Below are 27,451 nucleotides of genomic sequence, written 5' to 3'. Positions count from 1 at the left end.
GTCTTCAAGTTTTCTGTTTCTGTCTGCACCAGTGTGAGATGCAGCCAATCAGCATCCTACTGGCAGCTTGGGGCGTGGTTTTAGGTGTGATGACACCCAGAATTGTCCATGGAAGCTTTGATCCCATTGGTTTAAGTTAGCCCGTGTTAGATGTGATAGACTGATGGTTCATCCAATCACCTGCCAGGTGTTTGTGAAAGTCCCTGCCCTTTTCCAAACTGTTTCTAAGGACAACTTGCCAGATTAGACGTCAACTCTGTCAGATGGAAAATCGACAGGGTTGAGAAAATATTATTTTTTTCACTTCACAGCTTAGTCGTGGTGAGCAGCAATTTTATTTTTTAAAGTTGCTAAAAGTTCTCTAAATGCTAATCAAAATATACATTTTTAAACCATCATTCTTATTTAGCTTTAGACTTGTTATTTAATGAATCTGTCAAATAAAATAAAGTTTACCAGTGTTTCAGCAGTTTTCCCATATTTGTATTAACCAGGACGTGAGACGGGTCCTTAGGGTATAGCTAACCCTTTTTATGCCTGATTAGAATATATTTTTGTAAAAATCTGATTGAGTTGACAGAACACAACTTCAGAGGCCCTACATTTTCATAAAAGGCTAATTTTAAAACAAAGCTGATTATAATAACACATTTTTATACCTATGTTATCAGTAGGTATTGTTAGTTTTAGACTAGTTTTAGGCTTTTGGCTGGGAATTAGGCTGTTTTCTGGCACAGAGCAAGTTTAGAAACAAAAAATTACAGCAGATATATTCCATATATAAAAATCCTTAAAGAATAGATTTTCACCAAAAAATTGGAATTAGAGCGGTTTGGGGTTTTTTTTTGTAGGACATTGTTTGTCCTAATTCTCAAGAATGGTTGAAGTCTAGAGGGTAGAAGACAGTGACTGGACAGTTCCGTCTGCCGACATCATCCTTTCTTACCGCCTCGGAGCCTGAGAGGGAGAGACGGAAACTCACAGCATCCATCTTTACTCCGACAGCGGCTGGAGGCTGCTCCTCTGATGAAATTGCACGATGATGAAGAGGTTGAAATTTGAGGGGTATGCAGGTAGGTAGGTAGGTAGGTAGGTAGGTAGGTAGGTAGGTAGCACACCATGAGGTGAGTGTGACTGAGAACCATAAGAACCATATATATATTATATATACAGTACACGTTATTTTTCTGAGGTTGACGCTGAGGTGAGATAGACTGAGGATCGGCTCAGACGACCAGGCTGGAGAAGGGGGTGGGGGAGTGGGGGAGTGAGGAAGAGGAGAGAGCAGAGGTATCCTGTGAGGAGAAGAGTGTATATTGAGGAGGTGGAGGAGGAGGAGGAGGAGGGGAGGTCCTGGGAGACACTATCCCAGACGTGGACCACCATTTCTGGAGGGTTAAAGGACCCCTTTTCTTCTTTCCGTGGAACATTTTCACAGAGATCAGAGGACGTATAGTGACCCATTTCCGCCAGCTGTGTCAATAGATCGGGGAGGGTTGGGTGGAGGTGTGGGTGGGGGGTAATTACTGTTTACATGGACTCTGTGGGAGGAGGGAAGCTGAGAGAGAAGGGACAGTTGACGGGGCGGGGGGCTGGCCGAGGGACAGATACTGAGGATTTACTAAGTAGCATTATTTTGGTCTCTTTTTTTTTCAGCCCCCCCTTGTTTGCCGCCTTTTATGCACCTTCTTCCCTTTCCCGCTGCTTTTCTCTCGTCCGCTCCCTCCGTCCCGGTTCCTGTGCAGTTCATTCGTCCTCCAGGGACTCCGTCTTGATGTCGTTGGGGACCCCTCCGGTTCTGGACAGGGCCAGGATGGTGTGGTTAACAGCGGCCATCTCCACAGCCAGAGAGATGGGGTCCTGGTGCTCGCTGTGCGCTGCGCTGTCGTCCTGAGAGAAGAGAGGGAAGAAGTGAACAGCGAGCACTCGCTATGTGTGGACTTTGTTTCTGCCATCATGTTGACCAACTGACTGTTCACTACAACCCTCCCTACAACTGCAACTGATGAAGTCCCACCCCCTTTTTGCTCAATGCTCCAATAACAGTTGAGCAAGCTTCATACTATACTATAGAGCTGCAACAGTTACTCGATTATTAATCAATTATTAAATTAATTGCCAACTATTTTGATAACATATAACCAGTTTGAGAAAAAAAGTTAAAATTCTCTGCAGCTCTGACAGTAAATGACATCTTCAGGAAACACCAATGTACATTTTTCACCATATTCTGACATTTAAAAATGAACTATTAATCCATTAATCAAGTAACTTATCAACAGATTATCAACTATTAAAATAATCGTTAGTTGCAGCCCTATTCAACTGTTTCCTCTCCTATTTCCTGAACACACATGCTGTGCTAGCCTTGTTTATGTTGTAAAAGTGATATCTACTAGACACAGATTAGCTGACAAAAATCTTTGTTGTCATGGTGCAAATAGTTGTAAGTAGAGGTGTGAAAGACAGGACATGTCAAATTATTCCAAGTGGCATACATGAGAGGGTCCCTTGTATCTGGAAAATATTGAGAACCTCTGTTCTATGTAGTCAAAAAGAGTACAGTTAAGACGCTTTTACGGGGTTCTGGTTTTAAAACAAGGCAGCTGGAAAATAAAGTGAACCGAAGACGGCTGCTTCGACCAGCAGAGCCAACGCTGGCCAGATGATTAAAATCTTCCAGCGACAGTTTTCATCTCAGCGAGCAAACCTGTCAATTGCCTGTCAAGATCCTGTTGTTATTTTTAAAAAAAAAGCAGAGAAGAGTTTTGAGTGGTAAATCTGCTAACACTGTATACTGCATGTGCCATATGAAAAGGGGAAGCTTGACATGTGTAGAAACAGTAGTTAAGGGGGGCGTGGCTTAACAAATGATCACTTCTGATCAGAACTTGGTCGATGACTTCACTGTAGAGCTTAAGTTTGTAACAGTCTTTCTTGAGAATTGGGACAAAACACTAGTTTGAAGGGTTTTTGATTTTTACTCTTCGATTTAGAGAGAAAATATATTTTAAAAAATCTAACTCTTAATCCTAATAAGCTTTTTTTTTCATTTTTACTTCAGAGTTGACATGCTATGGTTGAGATATATCTGATAAATATAAAAAGTAGAAAGTTTACCCGTGCTTGAACAGTATTCCCACCATTTTCAAACCAGTAAGTGAGACAGTGGCCCTTAGAGTATAGCTAATCCCATTTTTCACCAAAATATTGGAATTAGAGTGCTGGTTTTACAATATTTTAATTTTTTTGGTAGAACATTTGTCCCACATCTCAAGGATGAGTAAACTATGATCCTTCAGTGTACTGTGGATCAAAACAGTAAATCAAGCATACAATTTCTGCTGTCGTGCATTTCTCATGGTTGAGTTTAAATTTCTGCAGACAAACTATTTTGGACGTTTAAAACAAAGACATTTTTTAAACTGAGTTTACAAGAGCCAGAAAATGGGTGGGCGCCGACATCAAGCATCAAATCCACTTTTAAGTGACGTGCTGTCTGATTACTGACAGCTATTTAAAGACACGCAATCAGAGTATAATTGTGATTAAGGGACCTCTTTTAACCTCTGTCTGATTTATTTGAGTTTCCCTTGGTGTCTTCTCTGTACTGCAGAGCAGATATTCAGTAACATAATCGATCAGAACAGATTGGCATGGTGGCAAGGAAATATGACGCAGGTTAAAGAGAGTGGATCCTGTTTGCCTGAAAGTGAAGCTGAAGTGCTGTTGTCCACACATACCGGCGTGTTTCTGTGTGTGGACGTACCTGTGTTGGCGAGGTGGGCTCCAGTCGGTAAAGGCCAAAAGGTCGGCTGAGAGGTCTCTTGTCAAAATAGGGCAGGTCACATGCCTGGAGGAGATAAAATTAAAAAAGAATCAACTCAAGTTTGATTAGAGAAATAAATCACCAATCAAATCTTTCAGACACCTGTGGACAGATTAAATACACCCTTTCATGTGTTCATAATTCATTTGCTTTAATAGTTCACTTTAACCGCAACAGTTTAATTTTAATGGTCTGTTTCCATTTTCAGCTGCAGCATGTTGTGCAATAAGGAGTCAAGCTTGAGGGCTTAAACTGAAACGCAATCTTCATCTGTAGGTTTCTACAGTAATACAGGGCTTTGCTGCAGCTTAAGTTTCCACTGGTAACAGAAAAAAAAGGAGAAGAGAGCGAGCTTTTGTTAATTAATGTGCCCTCAGCAACAGCTTTGAGCAGCAATTCTTCATCAAAATATAAAAGAACTGTATGTTCTTTCTATATTTGGAGACGATACATTCATGTGAAGGAAAACAGCAGGTCAAATGTTCTTTCAGTGTGAATGTGTGAGCAGAAACACTGTGCCAGAAAGGTCACAGTGTTCAAGTCCAAACACACTCCACAACCTGCTGCTGATTTCAATTATTAACACGACTTTGACCAAAGAGAGGGAACTAATTAGTAAAGTCAACTGATGTTATTGTTCAATTGGAATGAAGGACGTGGACGATACATGGTCACATTTAACTTATGACAGGAACGCTGAGTGCTGTCCAAGAACAGCCTTTCACCACAGGATGGATGTGTATGGCTGGCAAGAGGCTGATCCGTAAAAACAAAGGAAAAATATTAATGAAAAAAATATAAATCAGACAGTACAATACAAAATGAAGACATGAAGCACGAACACAAGGAGAAGTGACCTCTGTCTCGTTTACAGTACTGTCTGGAACATAAATCTAGTTTTATGTGTCTTTTGGGATCCTTAATCTCTCTCTACCTGCTCTGAGAAGTCGTTTCCATCGATGTCATCGCTGTTGGAGTGTCCCCCCGGACTCTGGACGTCTATCCCATGACTCTCCAGGATTGTGGCTTCTTGGAGGAAGAGGATGGATTATTAGATTTACACTTTATTGCTATTAATGTCCTTCATTACCTACTAAAGAGCAGTGATTCTCAGACTGCGGAGCAGCTGAACTTTATTACAGTAGGTACACCTGTATAATCTACTGCAATTTGATTCAACCATTCAAAAACTGCCATAAGTTCTACTAAGTTACTGACTTTATAATGTTCAATGTTTGGTGATGTTGTAATTATATGTTAATTACAGAGGTCTCGAGCTGGACTACATTATATTCAGGTGTCTCTATTTTTTTTTTTATAAATTCCCATTTACAAACATGAGGGGGGCAAAATGTTAGAAATACCTCTGAATATAGTATACATGGTTGAAAGAGTAAGGTAATAATATTATTGAAAATATTAATTGATAAATGGTTAAACAGTTGGCTAATAATAATGGATAAATGTTTAAAATAGTTAGCTAATAATAAATAAATGGGTGAAATAGTTAGCTAATAATAATGGATAAATGTTTAAAATAGCTAAAAGTAGTGGATAAATGGTAGAAATAGTTAGCTAATAATAATGAATAAATGCTAGACATAGTTAGCTTATAATAATGGATAAATGCTAGAAATAGCTAATAGTAATGAATAAATGCTAAAAATAGTTAGCTAATAATAATGGATAAATGGGTGAAATGGTTAGCTAAAAGTAATGAATAAAAGACGGAGTACTTGAGCTCATCTCACTGGGTTATTAAGGTACGTTGGACAGAAAAGGTTGGGAACCACTGCTGTGGACGGCTGTAAATCACCACACATTAGCACAGACATTGACCAAATGAATCTCTTCAGTAGCTCCGGTTGTCCTCTCCTCTGAGTCCTTTGGCTAGCACCTAATGGAGCTTCTATTTCACAAATGTAATTGTTCTAGGTTAATGCAAGAGGAATTTTATAATTTCACAGCAGTTATGGGGGATACTTTGCCAGAGGTCATTATAGATGTCAGGTGACTGATTAACAATCATCAACCTAATTATAGTGATGGAATGAATTAATGGCGAGCCATTCAATGTGGAAGAAAAATGTTATAATTGGTGTTATTAATTATGAAATAGTCATGTTAACACAAAGGGATGTAATTAAATGTGCAGTGCAAATAAAAGTGTCAATGGACATTTACGGTTCCTCCCCAAAACCACATTACCAATGTTGGCCCGTCTCTTGATCTCTTTGCGACGGTTGGCGAACCAGTTGTAAACTTTCAGGGAGGTGACCCTCTCCAGATCAGACAGCTTCTTCCCTGAAAACAAACCACGAGAGTCTGATCACTCAGTGGAAGAGATTCTGGTGAGAATGTGATTAAGTGTAGTGATACAAGATGCACAATTATAATAGCTTGCTTACATTATCTTTTTCCAGCCTGGTCTAATCTTTTTAATTCATTCTGGGCCCTCATTTTTATGATCTATCTGCTCCCTCAAGCTGTGAATTCCACTCTTATTAGTGCATTTATAAGCACCAATGTTTCATAACTGATGGTGCTTAAATATCTGCTGAAAAGGAAGAACTCGATCCTACTGCATAAGGAGGAGATCATACAACAGATGTGACACAGATGTTTTGTCTATAAAACGTAGATGAAGTTCAAGAAACGTCAGATCCAGTGGGTGTTTTAGACCAGTTTTACTGTGCCAGACTTGTCACTCGACCTGGGCATTATAATTATATAATAGTACACAAAGAAGTAGCGCACAAAACAACATAAAATACCAATATTTGTTTATGTTTTGACAAATTAGCACCATTGAAAGTAGCCAAATTAGCTATTAGCATTTCCTGGTTCCAGTGTATCCATGGATGTACAGACAACAATCAATGAATTACTTTCATACTGAATAAAACTTAAAAATGCAGTGATTCTCAGGCAAATTTAGAAGTCATGTTGTAAGCAAATTTATAGACACTGTATCACTCTGTGTCAACAGGTTACAGAAGAAAATCTGTCCTGAAAGTTTGACAAGTGTTTGACAATATACGGCTTATACTATATATATGTACTGTATACTATGTTAAGCAGCAAGTTAGATTGGTAACAAGGTGTCAGCGTCATATCCTTGCAAGACAGTGATAATTCTGACAAGTCAAACTGGTAACAAAAGAACCCCAGCAAATATTCACATTTGAGAAGGTTTAACAAGAAAATTTTTGCTAAATAATTAATCTATTCTGAAATTGTTGCAGATAAATGTTGTGCTGATTGACTTATCCATCAATAAAGTAATTGTTTAACACTTCTGTATACTTAACTAAAATATAAATGCATAATGTCATTATGTTATTTTTACTGTATTCTTATTCAGCAGTCCACACGTTCCTGGTTCCTGTGGTTTACCTGGTTTCTGAATAACAGCATTGCAGGCGTTTGCTATTTCCTCCCGTTTGGCCTCATCTGGGTACTGGTTGTCGTTGAAGTAGCTATAAATAGCAGAAGAGTCACACTGATTAAATTAATTTCACTACACAAGGACGATGTCAACAAAGCAGAGTTACTGCTGGTTGTCATGTGTGCGGTGCGGCCGAGCCAATATTGAGAGTCAGAGGCTCGCTGCACGGCTGTTTTCTTGGACGGGCTGCAATGTTTCCTCAACTCCATGTGGAAATAAAGGATGAGTTATGAAACAGACTCCCATTTATGATCTTTAATCTTCTGCTTTTCTTCTTCCCTCCACCCCCTCCGCTCTCACCTCTCCATCACAGCCAGGCACTCTTTTCTCCAAGTGAAGCGACTTCCTCGACGCAGACGGAAGGTACCAGGGGCGGTGGTGATGGGGGGCGGGGTTTGCCTCCACTCCATCTCCTCCATGGGTAACGGAGCCGGCCGCATATTAAGAGTGGCACCTGGGTGGGGGGCAGAATCACTGGTTAGCAGTGGTGGAAAGAACTGAAACACTGTACTCAAGCAATGTAAAATACAAAGTATTTGTCTCAAAAACTAAGTAAATTTTTAACCATTGATGTTGAAGACATTATCAGTAGCAGCTGTTCAGTCAAAGTAGTTTCTGTTTCACCAAATCTTCAGTCTAATATTTTCTTTCACAACTCCTGCTCTGTTTTGCTGAGTGGTCACAGTCACCTCTCCAAACTAGTGTTGCAAATTTTGTGCATTTTCCTCAACCAATAGTTGAAAACGCTAACAACTGATCAATCCAGTGTCTCCCAGAACTTTTCTGGCATGCCCCCCTTACAGGGGCGACCAGTGTTCGCACCCCCCCTTTTCACATTTATTATCAGTCATTAACAATAATTGGGAGAACAACTTATAAAAAAGGAAAAAAAGGAATCAAGTTGAATTTTAGTAATATAAAGCATAACATCAGAAAAAGTCTGTTTATTTCACCTACATAGATCATATTCATTTAACTTTGTTTTACTCTATATTTCTCTCCTGGTCATCCACGCCCCCCCTGCAGTGACTATACATATAAAAAACACATTTTCATTTTTTTCATCACACATTAGCCAGAAGCAGAAAGATTTTTATTTCCATATTTTTATTCTTGATGTTATATTTTGTGGTTATACTGCTCTTGTACAATAAAAATAATAGTTAGTTGAAGCTCTTGAACATATAGGCTTAAAAAGTACAAAATGGGGCTGCAAAATTAATGACAATATTATTGAAACTGCAGTCTGGCCAAGTGCAATATCCAAATTGCAATATTTTGAAAAAGGAAAAATGTGTGACAGCCTTATAATGATGTGATGTATGATGCCCTGGCCTAAAAATCCTTTTCTCCAGATGAAAGAGAACATGTTTGTTTGGTACAGACCTCAATAAATGTCACATCATCATAATCTGAATAGTTTTTTTCCCCAATAAAAATCATGATGCAAAAATGATCTTTCCCACTAATCATACTGCATATCGCAATTGCAATTTCAGTCAGCGTCACTGCAATGACTTTTTCATATCGTTCAGCCCTGGTACAGACTGTGCTCGTAAATGTCTAAAAAAAAATGTAGTAATGATGTGTTTAGTGTCTGTTTTGACAGATGAACTGAGCATAGCACACAACAGTCAGAAAGCACATCCCTTAATAAAAACGTAAGTGAAAAAGCCTGTCGCCTTTTGCAAATCTCCCAATACATTCTGATTATAACTTGACTGAGTAGTGCGGACAAAGAATGTGCTGCCTCATCTCAAGTCATGACCACAGCAGAAAAGAAAACACAAAAGCTTTTACTTTCACTCAGACTCACTAAAACTAGCCACATTATGGCTGAAAAATCAGATATGTGACGGGGTCAGAAGCTCGTGTGCAGTATCATCACCTAATCTGCTACGGGCACTGTGGACGGGGCCTAATTGGGTCGCCCTGAAACAGTCCAGGTTAACGGAGCGTCATGAATGGGGCATCAGTTTTCTCTGCAGCAGTGATGGAGGCGTGTGTGCTGGGCTGGGCTGAGCTGGGCCAGGCTCAGTCTGGCCATAAATAGCATAGAGCAGTTTCCACTGCTGTCGGTGTTGGCAGGGCTCCACCGAGGAACATGCCGCAGAGGACAAGGCGTGGGATGCCTGCTGCCTGGCTATAGGTTGATACAGCAGCACGCACACACACGTATCCGTTCCCAGCAGGAGGCCTGTTGTTTTTGCTGTTAACCATTCACAGCGAAGGGAGGGTTTAAGGTTAAGACAACAGACTGACAACAGACTATGCATCTGCTTTCACTTTTTGCCCATGTGTTGACTTGATCAAGACAAAAAAAGGTTCATCTTAGTCTCTGCACATGTAAAAACTGCGACTACAGTGTAAAAACATTTCAGAGCACTGGATTCAAGGCATGACACTTGGCCTTGAGGTGTCACAAAAACAAAAAATTGAAACTTGACTGCACTCAGACTTGACTTACTAAAGATTTCCCTCCCTGAATACTGACTTCAGCCTTGAAATTTAAAACATTTAATAATCAGAAACTGACCTCAAGAGTTAAAAATAAGACAGAGAATGAATAATTAGACCCAAGCAGACAACTAAATAACCAAATATTTTGATGATTGATTAATTGGTTTGACTAATTTTTTAAGGAAAAAAGTCAAAATTCTCTGATTCCATTTTCTTAAATGTAAATATTTTCTGGTTTCTTCACTACTGTATGACAGTAAACTGAACATCTTTGGAGGATGGAGGATTTGAAGGATTTGGGAACACTGACTGACACTGTTCACCATTTAGTGACATTTTATAGACCAAACAATCAATTAATCAACAAAATAGTCTACAGATCAATCAACAATGAAAATAATCATTAGTTGCAGGCCTACAACTTATACATACACTGTTCCAATTTCTTCAACAACAAACGCTGCCTAATTCTTAACAAATTCAGAACAAGACTGTAGCGACAGTGATGTGAATCTCTTCATTCATTTCCCTCCATAAACGACCACTGACGTCAGGCTACCTGCTGAACTGTAAACACGCCAACGTCAGACACACGCCTGTCCACAAACAAATCATTGTCAAACAGAGGGAGATGCAGCCTTACATGTCTTACATGTTAAGTTCTTTAATCCACCAGATGATTTCAATATGAAACCAAAACTAACCGTACTAAATCTAAACAGTGTCTCAAAAAAATTAAGTTAGTCAGGACTTATTAATGGTGACTGGATTTGTGGCCTGTGATAGTGCGTACACTATCCTTGTAAAAGATGAGAACACCTGTAAGTACGGTAACTGTCCAAGCCAAAAATGGTGACAGATGTAGCTTGCTTTGAAAACATAAACCTCAACTAGAATGACTCAGAGTACAGACCTCTGCCAAGGACAATAGTGCCGTCTTCTATGACAAGCAAATCTGCAAGGACAGCTGCTGTATGTCAGGATGTTTCCAATATGATTAGAATAATGTCAAAATATGGTTGTACCAAAATGAAGCCTCATCATCTCAGCTGTGCATTTATATATATATTTAAGTCAAGTGAGAGCTGCTAATCTGATGTTTTGACTTCATTTAGATATGTTAAAAAGACTTCAACAAGTCTGGATAGTGTGTTTTAGGTTAATTTTATGTTTACATGAAGAAAAAATAAAGTTTGTTCAGGAATTCAAGGCCACACAGGCTCAATCTGTCCCTATCAACAACAGTGAAAAAGAATTAGTGTATCCCTGCCTTGATTCAGATTCAGCTTCAAAAATTTGATGAGTTCCAGGCTACACCCTTCCGCCAAGTTTCATGAAAATCAGGCCAGTAGTTTCTCTGTAATAATCCTGCTGACAACAAACAAACAGAGCAAACCAAAAACATAACATCCATGATGGAGGTAAAAACACAAGACAAACATGAGATTAAAATGTTTGTGTTGTTAGTTAAAACTAATGACTGAGACTAAACGACTAAAACATACATTTTCGTCAAAAGGCTAAAACTAAAACAAAATGTGCACACCAGATTATTTCATTATTGATTAATCTGTCGATTATTTTCTCAATTAATTGATTAGTTGTTCCATTACATGTAAAAAAAAATATAAAATATGTTTTCCAAAGCCCACAGTAATGTCCTCAAATGTCTTGTTTAGTCCACAACCCAAACTTTTCTGTCATAGAGGAGTAAAGAAACGAAAAAATGTTCACATTTGAAAGGCTGAAATATGGAGAATTTGGACATAAAAATTACTCAAAATAATTAAATGATTATCAAAATGGATGGGCATTAATAGTCAATTAATAATTGATTAATCATTGCAGCTCTACAGTGCACAACAATTCATTTCCACCAAACTGCTGCAGACAGTCTCATCTCCCTTTGTCTCCACCAGCCTCCAATTCATTTTACACTCCAACAAGCTTCTGCTAACCTGTGAGTTATTACATGGAATTGAGGCATCATATAGCGTGAATCACATCTCACTGCACCACATACACCACAAGACGCTGCCTAATTCTACTTATCACATTAACAGTCTAACAGGAAACTGCTGGAAACAGCAGAGTTTTCCTACTGTGCTTCCGTTCTTTGGAGCTGCTCTCCTGCTGCGATCAGTGAGGCAGGCTAACACCTCTGCTATATTTACATCCAAGTTTAAAACTTCTCAACTTTTCTTCAGTTGGTCAACCACAGCTTTACTTCCCTTTCATGGAACAGAGATCCTTCACTTCCCTTCTTACTTTTGCTTCCATTTTTAACCACAGTCCTTCAATATGTTATACAAATCAACTCAACCAAACACACAGAGTCAAGAGTGAGCAGTGCAAGTGGGTTGAAAGGCTCAGATGTACCTGGTGTGGTTTTCTCCAGCGTGTACCAGCGGTAAAAGGCCCTCTTCTTCTGCTCGCTCAGGTCGGAGCCGTGCTGCAGCAGCCAATGAGAGATCCTGCTCTGGCTGATGCCTGGAAAGCAGCCAGACATCGAATTACAACAGAGTGTTTTGCATCAAGCCCCGGTACAATTTGTAGACAGCCCTTGGAAGAATTCGAGAGACAGAGGGGAATACTAGAGGGAGAAAGTGTTTTCTCTCTCCTTAGCTCTGAATTTATTTCTTCTCCGATCGCTTGTCTCTCACACCGGCTGCAGCCGCAGAAATACTGCTGGGAACTTTCACTCGTTTCTAGTGGTAGCTTACTATTTTGTTAAAGTGGAGGATTTGATTTATGTACAGCAGGTTTGGAAAGTTAATACTAGTATTTTTGTACTATTTTTGTGCTTTTATAGCACCTGTTTTCATTTGGAAAAAAAAAACCTAACAATTTTTCTTTCTCACTTCAGACTTCAATAGTCACAGAACCAAAACCAAAACAGTCAAGTAAAAGTTCTGGTCCCAAATATGGATGAAAAGCCCAGAGATGGCAGAAAAGAGAACTACTATTCATGTACAAAAAAAAAAAAACATTCTCAAACTAAATCAATGAAATAAAATGTGCAGTGATAATTCAATTCAATTCTCTTTGTAAACAGCTGTTATCAAGCAGCAATGGTAGATGATATTGACAACTCATGAGTGCCCATATTTATTTAAAGATCCCCTTTTTCCATAAATAAGTTTTCAAAGTCACATCTACTCCTCCCTCATTGGGCTCAGAATCATTATCCTTAAAATCCCAAACCTTATGTGCACATATTAAGCAGATGCATAAGAAGCCCCCCTCTGATCTTCTTTGTTTGTCCTCAAAGGGATAGTTGTCTGGAGTGGGATTGAATGAGGTATTTATTCATAATGTATTAGATGGCGGTCGACACGCCCCCAGGTTGGAGAAGCAGCAGGAGAACCAGTGTTATGATGTACTGCTGTTGACACGATTACCAGTAAAACATTTTACCCACCTGAAACAAGGTCTGTCTAAATTATCAGTTTAAGTGTACGCTATACTAAGAATATTTTGACCACTTTAACTTGCTGTCAGACAACACCATTATATAAGCCAACTGTTGCTCTCTCCAAAGCAGCCAAACTCCACTTGCAAAATCAATAATTTTACCATGAAGAACACAGGAACTGCTGGTCTATTGCTGCCTCAATTAGTTAGTTAGCTTGAGCTTTTCTACTTTTCTTTTTACTTTAGTGCTTTAAAAGGTTAGACCAGCAACTCCCGTGTTCTGCGAGGTAAAATTACTGATTTTGTCAAAAGAGTCAGGTGGAGCGAGGCAAAAGTGATATTCGTGTTATAAAATGGCAGTTTCCTGACAAAAAATGCTGTCTAATGGTAAGGTAAAGTAAAAATATTCTAAATTACACTAAGGTGGGTAAAACTGTCCACAACAGGACATTGCTCAACTTCGATGCTTGTACTCCTCTCTCCTTCTCTAAACTGGGGTTGTGCCGCCCATCATCTACTGTAGGTAATTCACTGACCATTTATAAGTACTTCATAAAACCCCACTTCAAAAAATCCCTCTAAGCAAACATATAAAAAGCTGCCCAGTGTTGCTTAACAGCTAAGATGTAACAACTGGAGCAATGCACATTCAGCAGCAAATAAATGTGCATGACAGACAAAATGACATTACGTCTGCTGCAGAAAACATGGTTTCAGAGTGCGTCAGTGTTGTTGCTCACCGGTAACTTGTGCCACCACTGCCTGAGAGATCCTCCTGTTCCCCAGGAACGCTTTGATCTCCTCTTTCACCATGCTGCTGTCCCTCCTGCAAACACACGCAGCACAAGTAAGAACACAGCAGTACATCTTAATACAACACTGCCAGCAGCTACATCTGACGAAATGCATACAAGAAGATCAACAGCATTTCAAAGACCCGCTGAGGTTCCATGGATTTAGTGCATTGTGGTAAAAAAAACGAGAGACTGACAGCAAAACCATACAGCCTGTGGTGAAGGTAAAATGCCTGGACAACTACTGTATTTACACATGTTCAATTTGAGCTGCACGCTGCTGTATCATCGCTTGCAAAAGCGTACATGTTGTACACTTCTGTAATCGATGCTGTGTCCCTTTACATCAGACTCTGCTAATCTGGTATACTGTACAATAACAGATTCACACGTCAGACAATCAGATCTGTTTTTTTTTCTGTATTTTTCTGTATTCATGGGAAACCCTCAAAACCAAGGCTCCATTTTAATCTGACGTGCATTTTGACAGCATTATCAACGTATTGTTCTTTTTTTTATGGCTGTGACATAATCTGCACTGCATTTCAGAAGAACACAAAGGCGAGAGACGTATGAATTTAAATGAATCGAGCCACAATCAACTAATCTATATTTTCTAAATGTATTTGGCGGACACGTTTCCACTATCTCGGTGTCCTCGGCAGGGGGAAAAAAAGAGGAAAACATGCACAGACTTGCAGGAATGGAGGGTGGTGAGTGAACATGTGCAGTCACACAGTGTACCCACCCTGCTTTCTGGCTTGGAGCCCATTCCCCTCCCTTATACATACACAATAACATACACATACATACACACCCACACACCAATGAGCTTGTGGCTGTCTTGGCTTCATTCCTCATCCTGGTACAGATTGTGAACACCTGTCAAATGTGTAAACTGCATTTATCCATGCTAATAGTGCATACGTTTTTTTTGGGTGTTTTGTTTTTTTGTTTTTCTTTTACTGGGAGGCATTTCCAGCGGGCGCTTACCCCCACCCAACTCAAACCATACAATCACAGCATCCTTTGAACCAGTCAGTATCCCAGACACAGTCAAAATGCAGAACGCATCAAAGTCCTGAGTTTCTCCGTTCGCATATTTCTGAAATGAAAATGCGTCACGACTCTTGACATCCAGCATCAATATCCTCCACACCAGCCTCTTGCGGCGCAGCTAAAATTAGAGCTCAAAAACGCTGCTTGTATCGACACCAGCGAATCAATGTAGCACAAGCTGCTGTACAAGACTGAGGAAGAGTGGGAAGTGGAGGAGGAGGAGGGAGGAGGAGGAGGAGGACAAGGGAGGGGGGCGATGTGTTGGATGCCAACTCAAAAGGCCGAACCCCTGCAGAGACAGAAATGTGCACTTAAAAGAGAGGAGGGAAGGAAAAAAAAAATCAGAAGGGCACCGTGGGATTGTTGACAAGCTGAAGCCTTGTGTCACGCCCCCGCAGCCCCACAGAGCGAGACGCTGGAGAGTCCTACAGTCGGGCGGAGAGGACGAGGGCTTTTGAACGCTTCTTAACTTCTCGGGGCTGTCTAAAGAGGACGTGTAATTTAATGCAGAGGCAGCGTGAATGAGCAACGGGACAGCTTGCGCGGTGCTGAGGGGAGAGCCTGAGCTCTGGATGTCTATTCTTACCCTGACTGTTCATACAGGGGCAGCTGGGAGGCAGCAGGAGGACAGAGCTAATGTGTAAAGAGGAGGTGTCTAACATGCAGACTGTGATAGATTATGAACACTGAAACTGTCACAGTGAAATGCCTGCGAAGCTGTTGAGCACATGAATGTCATTTGATGTTACTCTACGTAATTTCACGTAATGTTTCCAGATGCTCTCGTCCTTCCTTCCTTCTGAGCAAATGTCATCTTGAACCCTGAAGCCTTTTCAAACGTCTGCAGCAGAATACTTCCCCTTTTTTATGCAACACGCTCTTTGTTGACTGTGGGCACAATCTCAACAAAAACGCCTTTATGTCTGGCTCTGTTCACAGGATGTACATCTTTATGTGGTACGGGCTGTACAAGACAAATGTGCTAATCACAACTGTCATGTGGTCCTGCTTGGATGCCAAGCCAGCACTCGACAAGAAAATATCTGTGCCAACACTTCACCTCTTGCACAATTGTGTATCTTTAGGCGACATTTATCTTACTTATTGTCTGCACACTATAAAAAAAAAAAAGAACAAGTACAATTCACTGATGCTTAACAAACTCACAAGTGAACTACAGTAAAGGCTCCAATGCAAGTCCATTTCTGCATCAAGTAGCAGTCAATCACCAGAAAGTTAAATCAGCAACTACTGTCATTCACTGGTTCCAGATATGAAAGTGATTTAAAATGCAGGGATCAACATTTTACCCACTGGGCAAGTGGATTTCCAAAAGTCATTTTTTACTTGCTTGATAGAAATGGTTTTATTTATTAGCAGATATCAAATGACAACAAAATTTAACTTAATTGTCATATTTAGTCTAGGGTTGTTATGTTCATAAAATGTCAGAAAATAATGAAAAATGTAAATTCTAGTTTTTCAAAGTCCAAGGTGATGTCTTAAATGTCTTGTTTGGTCTAAAAGAGATTCAGTTGAATATGACAATAAATGAAAAAATAGAGAGATTTCCATATTGAGAGGCTGAAAAAAGCATTCTCTGCCATTTTTGCATGGAAAATTAATTAACAATTTATTACTCATCAAAAACTATTTTATACCATTTGCCCATGCAGGCAAGTGAGTTGCCAGATTTACTTGCCTGACATGGCATTTTACTTGACCTGGGCAAGCAGTCAATACTTATTGTTGAGCCCTGATTTAATGTCTTTGGGTTTGGGGCGTGTTAGAATCATAAAGACAATTTTGGAACCCATGGCTGTAGTCTAACGTCAGTCTAAAGCTCATTGAAGCTTAACATTACTCGCATTTTCCACCAGGTACGGCTGCGCCAGGACAGTGGAAGTGAGCCACTATACCAGACAATGCTTGTGATTCCACCAGAGGCACTGCAGCACGTTTCAGACGCGCCCCAGACGCAGCTCAGCGCTCCGCTATGCGGGGAATTCACACCAAATCTCTTTTTGACAGATGCCGCGTCAATTAGCACAGAGCAGATTGAACAGGCAGGAAGTCAGAAACAGAAAAGGCAGGGAGAATCCAGTTAATTTTCAAAATAAAAGACCCCATGCAGACTCACGATCATAAAGACAGAGGTAAAGAAACTATTTAACCATGTAGCCTGCTTATCCATGTTAGAAGCACACAGAGCAAGGAAAGAAGACCTAATCAAAAAATTCTCAGCAAGTTAACATAATCAGGTGGGCAAAACGCTCTACTACCGAAATGCTTGTGGGTGCAACCATGCGGAGGACGGATCAGAACCGTTGCACAGATGTGCCATACCTCGTGGATTGATGAATTTACTGGGTAAACACGCAGACAGACAAAGCCTTCTGTCTGTACTCTGAGTTCATTCTATCCATGTTTGGGCACATTTTCTCATAGTCAACATAGCAGTGCCACTGGTAGTCGTGAAGGCACTGTCATAATGTAGTCAATAGTTCAACCAAGACACGACACAGGTCACAATGAATTAGTTTTTAAAAAATCCTAAAGTATTGAAAATTATGATGTTCGTGATTAATTAGTTACTGAAAAGAATTCTCTGTCCACGCCATATTTTAATAGACGCACAGACCACCACCATTTACAAACGCTGCCTCCACGTCCATTATCACAACTTCCTCACCATGTTTGTCTGGGTGAGAAACTTTTGACTCTTCTTCTTCTTCTTCACTTCTGACTTAGAGTGGCGTCCTCTAGTGGATGCATTATTTCACATCGATGCTAACATAAAGGACACATGGATGTCTGTGGGCAGTGATGGTTACATCGGGCATAAATAAGTTTTTAATCTCTGAGGGCAGCGACCAATGTTTCACAGCTTCCGGTGTTGCCAGCAATTGTCCAGATAATGGATGATAGATATTTGGACAAAGATGTCCTCTTCCATTTGCCAGTCATTGTTTACAGTCCGATTAGCAACTTGAAACAGACGAATGGACAATATAAGCCATTTCAGCAAACCTTTATTAACAGATATCTGCATATGAATGAAGATATAGAAAGATAATAAAAAGCCAAATCATTAACACAACAGCCGACGGGTTCTGAGATTGCATTTCGATCAATGTGTTCCACCTCTTTTGCTCTCTACATGGACTGTTTACCTGCTTCCAAACAAACCAGAATATTTGATACCAATATTATGAGAGATGTCCTGATACCACTTTATCCATCCTGATACAGATTCTAACCACATGAACCAAAATGAGAACCAATCCTATACTAGTGCACTAAAAAAAAATCTCAGTTCAGTCCACTTAATAAAGAGCCTGTTTTCTCTTCTCCACAACTCTTGTATTTGCATTTCAGTAACAGAGATTATACACCAGATACTCACAGTACCAATGATCAGTCAGTAACTTAGTCAGGTTTGCAGCAGTGGCCTTAACACTGCTAAAACATTGACTCAGAGTGGAAAATGGAAAATCCACCGGATTATTCCTCCTCCTGACACAGACTAAAAAGACTTTCTGTTTACCATGACCTGGCTACAATAATGCAGACTTAGCAAAGAAAGAGGTCGTTTCCCATTTCTGGGCTAATACACTGCACTGTTGCTCACTTACTCGCCAACAGCCAATACCATATTTCCTGGACTATGAGAACCATTTCCTGCTACTGGTATCGGTATGGGAACATCCTTATCCTGTCAATTGTCTACAGATTCTACATTCATATGCAGATATCTGTTTATAAAGATTTTCATAATTTTCTGCCATTTTTTGGACAAAAATAATACACTCATTCACTTAAAAAAATAATCATCAGATCAATCGAAAACACAACTACTTGTACCCCTAGGGTCAAGGTGCCTACTGCAAGTGTAAAGGGCAAGCTGGGCAAGTGTCCACCTGCTTGAAAATGTAACATGGAGCCCACGAGAATGGTCGCCTTGAATTGGCTATTGTGATCAAGCAGACGCTGCCTGTGCAAATATTCTCTACACTGGAGGTGCTTCAAGGATAATCATAAGTGAACGCTGCCTTGGCAAAGCAAAATAGAACTGCACCTTAGGTAACCTCTCTCACAGAAGTGATAATAAGTCTCTTCCAGTTTCCAGATGCATTTGTATTAGTGGCACCAGTGCAACCAAACAAATAATGATAGCACGGAATACACCAGTGATCAGTTCATTTCATCATAGTCTCAAGAATAATACGGTGAATAAGAAGCTTTTCAGCACAACTGAAACAAAGCCAGACTGAGGTGGTGAAATTATTTTCAAACAGGTAAATCCTGGTGAACAGAGTCTGTAGCCACAAATTCATTCATTTACACTGCCTGAGTGGTTTAACAAAGCAGTAGGTTTTTCCCGTTAAACATACAACTTTTTTGATTCAAACCTCCAGCATAGCTACTAAATGAGCTTCATGGTGAGAAATGCATTCTTAACTTCTGTTTCTACAGTCAAGAATGAATTTTGAACCCTGACATTTATACCAGAATGGACAAAAGGTCTTGAAAATGCTCATGAAAAAAAAAAACTTTTAACATCAAGCATTTCTGTGACAAAGTATATCTGTTGATGAAGATCATGCAATATGATCAAAAGCCCCAGAACTCAATTAACTATGTGGCAGGACTTTTTTCTCAATTGCTGTTTCTGAGGTCAAGATAAACTCTAAACCTCAGTTTTATAAAGACATATGTGTTCCAACAGCAGCTGCACACAATGGAGCTTCAGTGGAGTTTCCAGTTGGTGCTATTTAATTACCCTGACATAAATTGTGCTTTCTTGCCTTATCGTTGTGGACACTACTGCCAATAAAGACTCAAACCAACTGGCCACTGTAACACAAGCCATTCAAAATGAAAAGGCTTCAAAAAAAGAAGGATAAGAGCCTTTCAGGTTGTTTTTAGAGGCACTTTTAGTGCTTTCATACACAAGAACATTTTGTGAAAGGATCAGTAGTACTGTAGATATGATTGGAATTTACATCCACACTCTCTGATGATATCTGGTCTTATATCACCATAACCTACTTACTGTTAAGGGCTGTGTCCACAAAAGCCTATTTACACTCTGCTTTAGTACAAACGGCAACAGCGTGACGAGGCAGTGAGCGCTGCACATTTGGGGTTTTTTTTCTGGGCACAGAGAGTTGAAAAATGCTCAGCTTTGGGTAAAATGCTGCAGCCATCACTGTCACTTTTTAACCAGCCGTCCAGTAACAGTGGAGGAGGAGCGCCACAAATACCACAAAGACCAACTGTCACATCCTACATGTACAAGTGCTGAACAACAACGACAATAGAAGAGAAATTAATATTGCTGGTCTCTGAATAGAGCTACAACTATTGATTATTTTTATTATACATTAATCTGACGATCATTTTCTTCAGTAGACAATCGATTGTTTGGGTTTGGGTTTTCCAAAACCCAAGCTGACACCCTCAAATTGTTATGTCCAAAAGTCAAACCCTCATATTCAGTTTACTGTCAGAGAGGAGTAAAGAAACCAGAAAATATTCACATTTGAAATCGGAGAATTTGGATATTTTATCTTAAAAAACGACGCAAAACAATTAATTGATTATAAGAACAGTTGTTGATTAATTTAAGAGTTACAGCTAATCAATGAATTATTACTGCTTGATCTCTGATTATCCACGTCTGTAACAGATGACATCCCTGGAGAGCTCACTTCTTCCACTCGTCTGTGGATTTGTTTTTTTTTTTGTTTTTTTAAACTGTCTAACTGTTTCCACACAGTTTTAGTGATGAAAACTGGGAGCAGCTTGCATTGAGCAAAGTGTTTAGAGACCGACTTGTGAGTCTAATTCAAATACAACCACAATATCAACACATGGATCTCCACATGGATCTACAGATTAGCCATCCTTTCATCTGAAGCAAGTACACTACCTTATGCCGACATTTAAAAAAAAAAAAAAACAAAAAAAAAACGCTGGGGACAGGAAAAAAAATAAATAAATAAATAAATTCTCTTTAGTATCATGTTTCTTTTTTATGATTCCTGATTGGTATTGCTGAATTGAGTGCTCAATGCTAACACACAATGGAAATCCCCTTTGACATGCTAAGGGAAATTAGCATCGCGACTGTGGTACTATCATAGCAAACGGATTAATTTTACTTTACATCATTAACATAAATCGACAGGGGTGCTCAAACTTTCAGGAGTGTATTTTCTGACTTCACACTGTTAACTCAAACTATTCCTTCAACACCACACTCCACTGACCAGCTACAGGAACCTCAAAACTCAAAATTTAGCTTCAAAATTTGGTTTTATGTGTGAAGAAGTGTTCATTTCAAGGCTCTTTGTGCTGTGTGCTGTTTTCAGGAGCTCTATTCATTTTTGTTTTAAATCGTACTTTATTTATTGCTTTCTTATGGCACCAATTTGATAAACAGGAACAGCTAATGAAAGGAAACTCAAAGACTGACTGACATGTGATGTGCATTGTTTTCATTTAAGATTGCAAGTCTGATGAAGATGACAAAATTTGACATTTGTTATTTGGTTTTGATTTAAAAGGGCTACAAAATACAAACCAAGGGCCCTTACATATATATACGCAGCAGTGGGTGTTGATAGTTTTAGGTTTGAAGGATTTTCACACATTTTTAAATTGTTTAAAGTTTTGAATTCTTGTCTGGGATAAGGATGTTCTCTGGCACAGAGCAAGTTTAGAAATATAAATCCTTAAAGAATAAATTTTCACCAAAAAGTTGGAATTAAGAGTGTTGGTACTAATCATTTTTAAAGTGTTTTTTGTTTTTGTTTTTTTTGATAGGTTATGATTTGTCCCAAGAATGAGCGCTATACAGTCTTAACTGTATGATTGAACTTTTTACCATGGTCTGGTGTTCAAAAAGCAAACAAAACTTGCAGTAAGCTAGAATCAGCATGCAATTATCATGATAGCATCAAATCAGAAGATGTATCGTCCCAGCCATAAAAAACACTGCATCTTCAAAGCGCTTCTAAGTGCTCCAAACTGGTGTTCTCTGCTGGGGAAAATACTTTAGTGGACGTAGCCCATTAATACACTGTCCAGTTCTACAAGCACCAAACTAAAGTTGGACAAATGGTCACATATGAAAAGTTTCCCAAACAAAGTTTTAGAGCTCCCTTACTGACCTCATCAGCTCCTCCACCTTATCGTCAATGTCCAGGTCCTCTTCTGTAGCTTCAAACCCGAATGCTCGTGCTGCGGCCGCACTGTTCACCGGGTACCTCGGAGGAGACAGCTTTCCGTTGGGTGTGGCGGCTAGGCTATCCCTGCCGTTCTGTGACAGCGCCACCAGCGACACTGGCGAGGGCAAGATGGCGGAAGGCGGCGGCGGCCCTGGAGGTGGAGAGGTGTCATAGCTGTTGCTAGGGGACGGCGAGAGTCCCCCTCCGCTGCCGAACTGCGTCTGCGTGGAGGTGGAGATTTTGGAGGTCGTGGAAGACGCGGCGGCCGCCGAGTGATCGTTGGCGCCAGCTTCGCCGCTGCTGTTGTTGCCGTTGCACGACACAGAAGAGGTGGTGGTTGCCGAGGCAGTGTTGTTATTGTTGAATGATGTAGTAGTATTAGAGGCAGAGTTGTTGTTGGCCCCGCCTACTCCGTAGGAGGACGAGGAGGAGGAGGAGGAAGAGGTGCGGCGGCCGAACTTGTCGCCATGCTCCCGGTCCAGCCGGTCCAGAGTGTCGAGCGCGTGCAGGATCTCCTGCTTGGTCATGCCGGTGCGACGCAGCCGCTGCAGCAGATCTATCTGCTCGATAGTGAAGCGCGGCTCCTCACTGAACTCAGACATCCTGCTGCTGGAGAAGAGACAAGACAGACAGGTTGTGAGACAGACGAGGAAGAAGAGGAGGGGAGAGGAAACAGGAAATGCAGGGGGGAAGTTAAGGAAAGGAAAGTGAGTGGATGCTCAAGATCTGGGAGGGAAACGGGAAGAAGAAGAAGAGAGATGGAGAACAGGAGGAGAAATGAGACAGGAGGAAATGAGAGGATTAAGTAGGAAAGAGTGAAAAGGAACGCAGTTGCAGATGGGGGAGAAAAATGAGAATGATGGGAGAGGAGGAGGGAGGCAGAATAAAGGTAGTGGAGGAGAGTTAGAGGGGTAGGAAAGGAGAAAAAAACTGCAAGAAGAAAATAAAGAGGCAGCAAGTAAGAAAAAGGAAGACAAGAGCGAGAGATAGAAGTGTGAAAGAAAAAGGGAAGGGAGGGGCCGGGCATAAAAATCAGCTATTTTTGGGAACCAGCAGGCAACACACGCAGAGTGCCAGAGTCACCTTGACAGCTGATGCTATCTTAACATTCTGACTGCCGTTCTTTAAGAGCTACAATATATCCCCGGCTCTGCACGCACACCACCCACGCTGTATGTTTTTCATAAGCAATTTGCTGTGCTCAAAATCAATGCAACTGGAATCAGACTGCGGCAGATTTTCCATCTTCTGTGCCAGCCCGACCTATGCTGATATGATAAATGGTTTAAAAGGGGTCACTGGCATTTTTCTACATCTGTGTTAGGCTGAGCTGCGCAGAGGACAGAGAGAGAAAAAAAAACTAAATGACTTGAGAGTGTACGCAGTGTTTTGAAGTTATCATAAAGGAAACTGGTGAATATAAGCCTTCAGAGATTGGTTGGTTGGTGTAACACTGAGCATTAAAAAAGAGGAGAACAACACAGAGCAGAAAGTCACTTTGGGTGGGCACTAAAATACATTACTTCTGCGCCACAGGGTGGGTGAGTAGCACTGCTGAACATTAACTAGTTACTTTAGTCGTCATTAAGTTTTCATACAGAAGACTACTAAAGCTGTAAATCATTACCAAGCATGGTTACACTGCAAAACCTGTCATATCCCCAAGAAATGAACTACACTGAATCTATACTGCAACTGTCAGACTGGTTACTGTAATGACAGCATCAACATTTTTGAGCCTGACCAATATATCAATATTGACATACGTTTTATCTAATTTATATTTGTCTTGACGGGCTTTATATGTTTCATTCTCCAGTAGAGACTTTGTTTAGACAGGCAATAACATGTTTGGAAGCCTGTCCGAGACCTGTAGCACCCCTATAATATTGTCACTATATTAATATTGAGGTATTTGGTCACAAATGTTATTATACTTGATTTTGTCCATGTAACCTAGATCACCGTATGATGGTCCTATTACTATAAGAATTTATGGTATGTTATTTAATGGAAAATGTGTATATCAAGCTGTATATCGTGGTATAGCCTGAAAATCTTTAGATATTATTTATAAGCCATATTGCCCAGGCCTCTATTGTTTTATATATCTGTCTACATATATGTTGTCCAATATGTTAATTATTTCCTCGATTAACTGATTAATTGTTTGGTCAATAAAATGTCAGAAAATGTTGTTTTTTTTTATTTCGCCCATAATGACATCATTAAATGTCTTGGTTTTCCCACAACCCAAAGACACAGAGAGTGAAGATACCACAAAATATCACATTAAAGAAGCTGACTTCAAGGAATCTTGACCATTTTTTGCAAAAAAATGAATTATGAAATCAATTAATCAATTACCAAAATAGTTAATGAGTAATCTAATACTTTTACTAGTTTATTGTTAGACTGGAAAACAGCATGCCTCCATTACATATCTTTGTCACAAATATGTGATAACCACCTTTGAGGGATTGTTGCAATATGGGACAATATATCAATATTGGAATTTGTACTCCTTAATATTGTCTGCTTCAAAAATTATATATTGGTCGAGCTCCAGCTGTTTCTAACATGCAAGTGGATGTACTAACTACTACTTCAACGGCAAGGGAGAGATTCTGACTTGTTATACAGAGGCTCATTGTGTGTTGTTAACAACACTGGGCATTTGAAATCATTAGCCATCCTGGTCAGGTATTTACAGGGTTAACTATACACTTTGGCACAAGTTGGCTAAGTGGTTGAAACCCACTAAGCAGAGGTTAGCTCCTGCAGCAGAGAAAAGAAACAATCTAATATAAATCTGCAGATCACAAAACACAGATGGAGAGGTGTGAAAACCAAAGGAGACAGAGAAAAAAGTTAATGAGTGATCCTACTTCTACTGACTCATTATAAGACAAGAGCAGTATATTAATAAGCTTAATAATAAATTATTAAATTAATACCCAAACTATTTCGACAATTGAGTAATCAGTTTGAGTCACTTTCTTTTAAAGAAAAAAAAGTAAAAACTCTGATCCCAGCTTCTTAAATATGATTATTTTCTAGTTTCTTTACTCCTCCCTGAAAGTAAACTAAGTATCTTTGGATTGTGAGTAAAGCAAGACGCTCAAGGACGTGATCTAAGGCTGTGGGAAAAGCTGATCGACATTTTAAAACAAACAAATGATAATCAACTGATTAATCGACTACGAAAATACTTGTTAGTTGCAGCGCTACACTAGATTATCACTTGCTAAACAGTACGAACAAGTTCAACAACTCCTTAAAGCACACAGAAGAAAAGATGAATCACAGCCACAAAGATGACAACGTCGGATAAATCTCGCTGGCTTTTCACCATGCATGCAAAAACTAAAGCTGTTAATACCTCAATACAGATGGCATGCATCTGATACTATCTGAGTAAATCAAACTCGTTTATTTGCAATGAAGTTTTCCAAATTTCTAAAATTGACAACACTGGATAGCACCTCTTTTTCCTCCATGTGTTTTTGTTTTGCTGACTATACGGCCTGCAGCAGTGAGAGCGCAGATCTGTCGTTCGGTTCACCGCTGCAGGCAGCAGGCAGCTGCTGGTGATGCCAGCTTCACGCCCTTTGCCCAAAAGCTAACGTTAGCAAATGTTCCTGTGGCAGACGGACAATGCCCACTGTAATGTTACATTAGCCGGCTTCAAACCTTTTAACCTACAATGATTTACATCGTTTCCAGCACGGCTGACGCTGAATTTATACTTGCAACGGTCCGCAAGCATCACAAGAGGACAACTAGCAACTTATCAGAGGCTATTTTGGCAGCGCTGGGCTCGTGGAGTGATTAGCATAACATGCTAGCCGTGCCAGCGCTGATACTAGCTGACGTTAGCCGCTGTCGCTGCTAGCGAGCGTTTGATATTAATAACATCACTTTCAGTGTTGTAGAAAGCTAAAGTACATGACTTACCTCGGTTCAAATCGTCCACTTAACCATTTAACTTTATAACTCGAGCAAAGACCCGCGGTGTCTTTTACTGCAGCCGAACAATAAAGCTATTTGATTACAGTGCCCTGTCCGACCCCTTTCCAAGGATTTCTAATCAGAGGCGAATTATTTGCCTCTCCGCTTTGTCTGTCTGACAACAGCCATATTGACAACTAACACCTCCGAGCAGCTCCGAGGGAACTGTAGTTTTACTCTCACAAAGGGCGCTACCACGCGGCGGCGTTCTGTACGCTAAAGACTACAAATCCCTGACACAGGAGCGAGGGGGGGAGCTGATGGCTCACTGATCTACAGTTGTCACAAAAGGCGATGCAGTTTTTAATGTGACCACAGCGGCTGCTCCCTTCAGCCCCGCTGCTGCTGCTGCTGTTGCTGCTGTGGAGCGCTGTGTCAGTGGCGTCTGCCACCAGCCCAGCAGCCACCAACTGGCAGGCACAAGTAACAGATTACATGAGTAACTGCAACTGCAAAGCTGCTCAGAAATGTCACAAAAATGTAATTGTGGTTAGGAAGAATTTCTTTTTTGCTATATCTAAAAACAAGGTATAGTGTTTATTTAATTAATATGTTTAAATTCAATTTAATTAAATTAATTAAGTGGAAAAGATGATTAATTATTAAACTGGGTTGAACACCTTTGGTGAAAACTTGATGTAAAAACCTGCCTCACAACAGCCATATTCATATGAAATACTAGGGTAAACATAGATCTTAGCAATGATACTAATTAAGGTCCTGTTGATTGACCCTTGATAAATATCATTGGTAACACCTGTTATCACCCTATTATGTCATATCAGTATGGCTGCTGTGAAAAATCTCTATAGTCACAATGGTATTAATTGGAAATTCACAAATATGTATAAATTGTTAATGTAAGAAAGTGGTTTGAAAAGAGTCCTAGGGCTGGATTGCTACCTGTGTAAAATGGGCAATTACCAACACAGGACACCCAACAATCACAAGTTCATTTTTGATGGTTAAAGGGAAAATTCACCACTTTTCATGTGGATGTCCTGTCAGTGTTGATGGTACATGTAGTGAATTAAAGCAATAAATTCCGTAGTCTGTGCTTCACTGACTGAGAGAGCTGAGTTTTCTTGCTGCAAAATCTGTTATTGTTCCTGCATCCAGTGACATCATGATCACAGTGATGTAGTTGGTGTTCAGGAAGAACTAGTGAGTCCTAAAGTTAGTTAGCATATTAGCACTTGAG

At 40.0% G+C, this 27,451-nt stretch overlaps 1 protein-coding gene across 3 annotated transcripts; it reads right to left on the bottom strand.

The window, feature by feature from the left end:
• Window positions 1-836: 836 nt before the first annotated feature.
• Window positions 837-26,474, bottom strand: hmbox1b (homeobox containing 1 b). 3 transcript variants are annotated; one of them, XM_084737489.1, is made up of 10 exons: window positions 26,197-26,474; window positions 22,183-22,848; window positions 13,892-13,977; window positions 12,117-12,227; window positions 7,578-7,731; window positions 7,226-7,308; window positions 6,038-6,133; window positions 4,764-4,858; window positions 3,770-3,853; window positions 837-1,890 (listed from the first exon to the last, which is right to left on the bottom strand). In XM_084737489.1, the coding sequence occupies exons 2-10, from the start codon at window positions 22,839-22,841 to the stop codon at window positions 1,747-1,749; spliced, it is 1,512 nt and encodes a 503-aa protein (XP_084593615.1). In that variant the 5' UTR covers window positions 22,842-22,848; window positions 26,197-26,474; the 3' UTR covers window positions 837-1,746. The 3 variants fall into 3 exon arrangements, with proteins under 3 accessions (XP_084593615.1, XP_084593617.1, XP_084593616.1); XM_084737491.1 differs by having other exon boundaries at window positions 4,764-4,855; XM_084737490.1 differs by having other exon boundaries at window positions 22,183-22,845.
• Between the last annotated feature and the right edge of the window lie 977 nt (window positions 26,475-27,451).

Source organism: Lutjanus erythropterus, chromosome 15 (assembly GCF_056507025.1).
Source record: "Lutjanus erythropterus isolate fLutEry1 chromosome 15, fLutEry1.hap2, whole genome shotgun sequence".
Classification (NCBI taxonomy): domain Eukaryota; kingdom Metazoa; phylum Chordata; class Actinopteri; order Lutjaniformes; family Lutjanidae; genus Lutjanus; species Lutjanus erythropterus.
The sequence above is the reverse complement of the archived record's forward strand: the minus strand, read 5'-3'. Positions and strand labels throughout refer to the sequence as shown.

Excerpts from the sequence above, each read along its gene's own strand:
- hmbox1b (XM_084737489.1), bottom strand. The coding sequence starts at position 22,841 with ATGTCTGAGTTCAGTGAGGAGCCGCGCTTCACTATCGAGCAGATAGAT. Across the intron at positions 4,859-6,037 it reads CAAGAGACGGGCCAACATTG|AAGCCACAATCCTGGAGAGT; the intron begins GTAATGTGGTTT and ends TCTTCCTCCAAG. Across the intron at positions 3,854-4,763 it reads GAAACGACTTCTCAGAGCAG|GCATGTGACCTGCCCTATTT; the intron begins GTAGAGAGAGAT and ends TATCTCCTCCAG.